This window comes from Elephantulus edwardii, unplaced genomic scaffold (assembly GCF_000299155.1).
Source record: "Elephantulus edwardii isolate Elephantulus edwardi_28Jun2011 unplaced genomic scaffold, EleEdw1.0 scaffold00095, whole genome shotgun sequence".
Lineage (NCBI taxonomy): Eukaryota > Metazoa > Chordata > Mammalia > Macroscelidea > Macroscelididae > Elephantulus > Elephantulus edwardii.
Window position 1 is genome coordinate 12,036,841 of NW_006399845.1, and position 6,942 is coordinate 12,043,782.

At 36.1% G+C, this 6,942-nt stretch overlaps 1 protein-coding gene across 1 annotated transcript in view; it reads right to left on the minus strand.

The window, feature by feature from the left end:
* Positions 1-6,327, minus strand: part of UBE2D2 (ubiquitin-conjugating enzyme E2D 2) — a 14,656-nt gene extending 8,329 nt beyond the window's left edge. The window contains exon 1 of the mRNA XM_006891173.1: positions 6,243-6,327. Within this exon, the coding sequence (XP_006891235.1) occupies positions 6,243-6,327 (85 nt within the window). The remainder of the gene's footprint in view (positions 1-6,242) is intronic.
* Positions 6,328-6,942: the final 615 nt, after the last annotated feature.

Below are 6,942 nucleotides of genomic sequence, written 5' to 3' on the forward strand. Positions count from 1 at the left end.
CTGGGGAGGAGGGTAGAGAGAATGGTGCAGCAACGAAGGAATGAAAACCCAAAATCCCTGTAAATGTTCATTAAAACTAATAAAATGTAATAATAAATTTAAAATAAAATAAAAAAAAAGAAAAAATCTTTAAAATAAGAGGGAAAAGAAAATTTTTTTCACTTAACGCAACAGAGACCACTGATATTTATGTCTATTACTGTAAGATCTACAGTACAAATAATGGCAGGGAAAGAGAAACTAAAAACACAGTATGTTGACTCTAACAAACTAAAAGTACTTAAAGACCCATCATTTAAATACAGGTATCTGGTTAAATAAAAAAATACTTATGGAGTCAATGATTTAGATTTCCTTATGGAAACTTCCTAAGATTCCTAACTCTGCTAAGCAGAAATATAAATGGGTGGGGGGGGGAGAAGAAAGTAGGGAGAAAAAAATTTAATCTGTCTTACAGTGGTGCTTATGAATAGCTCACAAATTACTGGAGGTTCCAGTTATAAAGAACTCCCAAGAATCTTACTGGGAGAAAAAACTGGCCATAAGCATACACTATCACATTATTTGACATAAACATTTATTTAAACATTAATAGTAGAGAATAAAAAATAGCTTGATATAGTTAAAAAACTTCAATAAAACAAAAAAAGGTAAGAGTAGCACTATTATCTTTGTTTGATTCTGTCAAACAAAATTAAATCAGTTCAATAATTTTTCTTCAGTATTACAGATAAAGCCTTTGAGGTTAAAAAGGATAGTGAAACTATCTGAGAGCTATTATACTGAATGTAGAGATCTCTAGAGAGCTGCATTCACCAATCAGCCAAACCAAAAGAAAAAGTAAAATTTTCTAACCAATAAATCTTCAGCTTATTTATCTTTGAACAAAGTACATTTCCTCTTGCTTACCAAATTATACAGGGAAGGGGGGCAAAATTTAACAGTATGTTAAAATATGGACATTTAAAAATAAAGTCAAGCTGAGCTCTGGTGGCCTAATGGCAAGAAGATGCACCGCAATCCCAGAGGTGCACAGTTCGAATCCACCAGATGCTCAGCTGGAGGAGGGAAAATCTCCTCCTGTACCAGTCAGATACAATTTGACAGTACACACACACACAATAATAATAATAATAATTTTTTTTTAAAAAAAGTTTTTTTTTTAAAAAAAGTTAAGTTTTCCATTTACATTCATTTACATTGAATAACACATCGTGCCAAGGGATTTGAAAACTAGGATGGTGACAGGCAGTTCAACAAGTAAGCTTCACTTGGATGATAGTTTACTTCAAAGATTAAATTCTAACAAAAGATGATAAAGTACATTTAGCTACCCAAGTACACTTTTATCAATAAACAACATGATCAAGCTTAGTTTTACTGTCACTAATAAAGTTATACTGTACCTATATTTTTAGAGAAGGCAAATACTCCATTGCATTGACAGGTTAGTATTATATGAGTAAAGATATTAAAAAGTTGACTGTGTAAGAGGAAGATTACTTATGTAACATAATTTACATACCATGTAATTCACCCACTCAAGTGCACAATTCAACGGTTTATACTCACAGAATTGTGTAACCATAATCACATCAATTTAGAATTTTGTTCCAAAAATATATTCACTGCCAGCTGACTCTCCAGTGAGCTTTCAGAGGGTATAAACTGCAGACTATACATATTCCTCCAGCAGAACTGGTGGTGAATGTGAACTGCCAGAGAGGTGCTACCTTTGAGTTTAGCAGCCCAACTCTCAAATTAAAAAATATAGCTCATACAGATTAAGAGTCACTGTTCATGTCTTCCCAAACCTCCATTCCTATTATCTCTATGAATTTGTCTATCCTGGATATTTTTTACAAATGGCAACATTCAGCCTTTTCTATGAAGATGGCGCCACAAGCGAAGAAGGAAGCCCCTGCCCCTCCCAAAACTGAAGCCAAAGCAAAGGCATTAAAGGCCAAGAAGGCAGTCCTGAAGGGCGTCCACAGCCAAAAAAAAAAAAAAAGATCCGCATGTCACCCACCTTCTGGAGGCCTAAGACACTGAGACTCTGAAGGCAGCCCAAATACCCCCGGAAGAGCGCCCCCAGGAGAAACAAGCTTGACCACTATGCCATCATCAAATTTCCCCTGACCACTGAATCAGCTATGAAGAAGATAGAAGATAACAACACACTTGTGTTCATTGTGGATGTGAAGGCCAACAAGCACCAAATTAAACAAGCTGTAAAGAAGCTCTATGACATTGATGTGGCTAAGGTCAACACTTTGATTAGGCCTGATGGAGAGAAGAAGGCCTATGTTCTACTTGTTCCTGATTATGATGCTTTGGATGTTGCCAACAAAATTGGGATCATCTAAACTGAGTCCAGCAGGCTAACTCTAAATATAAATTTTTCTCACCAAAAAAAAAAAAAACTACACAAAACAAAAAATGGCAACATTCAATATGTAGCTTTTGTGAATAATTTCAAGTAATAAAAGGATTTTTTAAAATTATTTTATTTTATTATTTGTACCATCAAATCAGATCTGACTAGTACAGGAGGAGACTGTCCCTCCTTCCTCGGCAGAGCATCTGGTGGATTCGAACTGTGCGCCTCGGGGATCAAGTAATAAAATGATTTTAAGGTTCATTCATGATACACCACTATTACCATTAATTAGTATTTGACTGCTTTCTACTGTCAAATATTTCACTGCATGGCTACATTTAATTTTATTCATCCATTCACCAGTTAGTGGACATTTTCACCTTTTTCATGGTGTCCTTCAACATTTTTTAGTTCTGATGAAGTTCTATTACCTATTTTTTTCTTTTACTGCTTGTGCTTTAGAAAGAGCTTTATTGACTATATCAGAGTAACAAATTTCCCATCTAAGAAAGGAATAGGACAGTGCTAACTGGGGCCAAGATTATGGTAGACGGAGAAAAGACTGAGGTGGCTTGACTTCACCTTGCTCAGATCAACAACCTTGGCACCAGAAGTCAGGAAATCAAAAGATGAGAATCTTTAAGAGTTCAGGGGAGCCAGACCAGAACATGGTTTTCTCAACTGTTTGCTATTCATCTGAGAGCTGGACAATGAATAAGGATAACAGAAGAAAAATTGATGCCTCTGAATTGTGGTACTAGAAAAGAGTAGTGAACATTCCCATAAATAGGTCTACACTGGAGACAGTGAAATCAGGCAGCACGTTGGAGGCAGGGATTTTGAAGCTTGGTCTAACATACTTTGGGAATGCTGTTAGAAGCAACCAATCCTTGGAGAAGGACATCATGCTTGGAAGGACAGAGGGTCAGTGTAGGCGAAGACAACCTTGGATGAGAAGGGTTGACACAGTACTGTGGCAATGAGGTCAGGTGTGCCAGAGATGGTGAGACAGCTCACAATAGGGCAAGTTAAGAGCCACCGTTCACAGGACCACTACGAGTTGTAGCTGACTTGAAGGCACATAAAAACTAGGGTAGAAGCATAGCAAAGATTAAAAAACACAAACCAAACCCACTGTTGAAAGTCAATCTGAACTCATAAACACTATCCATTAGGTTTCCAAAGCTATAAATCTTTATATGAAGAGATTGCCCATCTTTCTCCCTTGAAGCAGCTGATAAATATGAATTGCTGACCTTTCGCCCAACAGCCTGATGTGCTGCAAATTATATCACTAAAGAAATTAACAAAATCTAGTCCTCAGATTCCAATTTTTTTTTTTTTAAATTAAGGTTAAAATTTTTGGTTACTCTCAATTTTGAGAAATGTATATAACCACTTTTCCAGTTGAATGGTAAGACTATATCCATGCAGCAAGTGGACCTTAGGATATGGCAGAAGGACAAAATTTGAATTAGACAAGTTGAGCAGATGCTTTCACTGACTTTTTTTGTTAGGTGCTATACAGGAGAGCATGAGACATAGCAACCCTATGAACAACAGAGCTGAACTTTTCCCTATCCTGCCATCCTCACAATATGTTTTGTTCACACCTATTGTTATGGTTATTCTATCACTCCATCTTGTTGAGGGTCGTCTTCTTCTCTGAACTTGTAATGACATCCTTTTTCAAGGACTGGCTGCTCTGGACTACATGCCCAAAGTATGTAAGACAAAGTTTTACCATCCTTGCCTCTAAGGAGTACCCTAGTTGCAATTCTTCTAAGATAGAATTTGTTTGTTCTTTCAGCAGTCCATAGTAAATTTAATGTCCCTCTCTAATTCCAAAATTCAAAGGCAGTAATTAATTCTTTGGTCTTCCTTATTCACCATCCAACTTTCAGATGCACAGGAAGCAAATGAAAATACCATGGTGTGCTTCAGATGCACCATAGTATCTTAAGTGGCATCCTTGCTCTTTGGCTCTTTGGAGAGGTCCTTGATGACCTATTTTCCCCAATGCAACCTATCTTTTGATTTCTTGACTGTAGTCATGGGTGTTGACTATGGATCCAAATAAATCGCTGACAACTTTAGTTACATTCTTCATAGAGTCTAATTTCTTGATGTGCTCAGTACACAGATTGGATAGGTATGAGGTAAGGACAGAGCCCTGACACACTCTTCCTGACTGTAAACCACACAGTGTTTCCTTTTATCTCATGAGCACAACCAAGGGTTCTGGGATTTCCATTCACCTTAATGTTAACCAATTTTTTTGTTATAATTCACAGTCTTTGCATAGTCAATAAAGCACAAATAAACATCTTTCTGGTATTCTCTATTTTCAGCCAAGAACCATCTGACAGCAACAATGATATCCTTATGGCCTCTTCTGAACTTAGCTTTAATTTTTGGCAATTCCCTGTCAATGTACTTTTAAAAATGAACTTTTCTCTTGAGTATTTAAATTTCTTCCTCACTTACTTAAAAGGACTGTTATGAGACATAAATAAGAATACTTGACAGAAGCACTTAAACCATTTTCTATGGATGAAATATTTGGACCACTCTATTTGGTACCATGGGAGCTCTGGTGGCCTAGTGGCCAAGGAGTTCTGCTGCCAAGCCAAAGGCAAGTGATTCAAATTTACCAGCTGCTTCTTGAGAGAAAGATGGGCAATCTCCTCCTCCGTGCAATTTCTGAAAATCCACTGGAAGGTCAGCTGTGTGTTGGTTTGGTGGCAATTAGGTGGCTGGGGTGTTTGTTTTTTTTTAATTTAGCACCAAATATTATAGAACTATATAGTTATTCATATCCTTAATCTTTAATTTTTATCTGTTTTGTCCATAAAGTAATCCTTGTAAATGGGCCTTACTTTGATTCTTAAAAGATTAGCAACAAAAAAATTCTTAATCAAAATCACACAGAAAAAGGTTAATCACACAGTTTTATTTTTTGTTTTAAAACTATCTCATCCTCTTACATGTTTAAGTATACTTGTTTCTTCTATTTGCTACACGTTATAATTTTTTGTGAAATTATTTTTGCATCATAAAGCAGTTTTATTCCAATATTATCCTTTTTAATAAACTAGAAGGGGGGGGGAAATCCAGAGTTAAGAACAAACAAAAAACAACTAAAAATGATGGGGACCGTGTTGAGACAAACTGGAAATGAAGGAAAATTATTACCCACTTTGTATAGTAAGATCATCTAAGAACTATTTTATGTAAGATTAAACAAGTGAACTGAACTTAAAAGTAAATTGAATCATACCTGCTTTGTGGTATGAGGACGGAAACAGACATACACAGACACAGATAACACCACATATTCCTCACATCACATTAACCATTATTTTACTTAAAAAACTCAAATATTTTACTTCAAAAAGATAGGCTGGACAGTTAGGAATGGACCAGGACACAATTAATTCCTCACAGCACTTTAACCAAAATACAGTAAACAGTACAGAAAATAATAGGATGCATACTGAATTGTATCCCTAATGGGCAGTCTCTTCCCTATGGATAATTACCTCTCTGCCACCAAGCAAACCCACTTCTGTAAAGTTTGATTAGACTCAGTACTTTACAGACCAGAGGAAAACTATCCCATAGGGTTTCTGTCTGAGGCTGTAAATTTTTACAGGAGCAGACCACCTCATTTCCAGCAAAATAGCTGGTGAGTTCAAATCACTAAGCTTTTGGTTAGGAGCCCAATGCGTAAACCACTGTACGAGTAGAGCTCTTCTACAAATAATTTTATCAGATATGTATTTATCTGTCCCAGAATTCTCCAGGAGCAGGGTAGGCTGTTTTGCTGATTTTATGCCCATCATTCTTGTTAAGTACTTACTATCATCTCCAACAGGACCTGCTGAACACTGTGCTGGGGGGTCCCGTGCCAGGTCATTCAATTCCTTAAGAGGAAGAAAAGACATACTCAACATTACTTTCATCCATTAATAAATTTACACTGTGACTATCAGCATACCAATGTAGCTCTTTAAAAATATGACCTCATGTCAGAAGCATATAAGCGAAACATCAAAGTATTTCAGATGATATACATGTCTGATTTAAGAAGTGTGTCATTTTTGTTTTATTTAGCTTGGTAGGTAAAAATGGTAAGAAAGCTAAACAGGTATTATATTCTAAAGAGCTACAAAATCAGTTTTCAAACAAAGACTCAGACCTATTTTTCCATCTCAGAAAGATGAGGCTGTGCTTGGGACAAGTTCTTAAAGTTATAAAAGGTCCAAATTATACTGGATTGTCTGACACAATGTGGTTTTTGCAGCTGATGTTTTATACCATGGTTCAAAAGGTGGAAGAAAACAATTTTAAAGATATATTTAAAAGGCTGACTAGAGTAATAGACTCTACTGATTAGACATTTGTAATCAGAGGCTATCTATACTAATGCTCTACAACCAGATGTGGGTTTCCTTTGTATTTAACCTAACAGCCCACAATCTTGAGACATGTCTTTAAGTTGAGGTTACCCTTTTCCTCGATGCTTGTTTTTTAAGTCCTAAAGACAAATTTTAAAATAA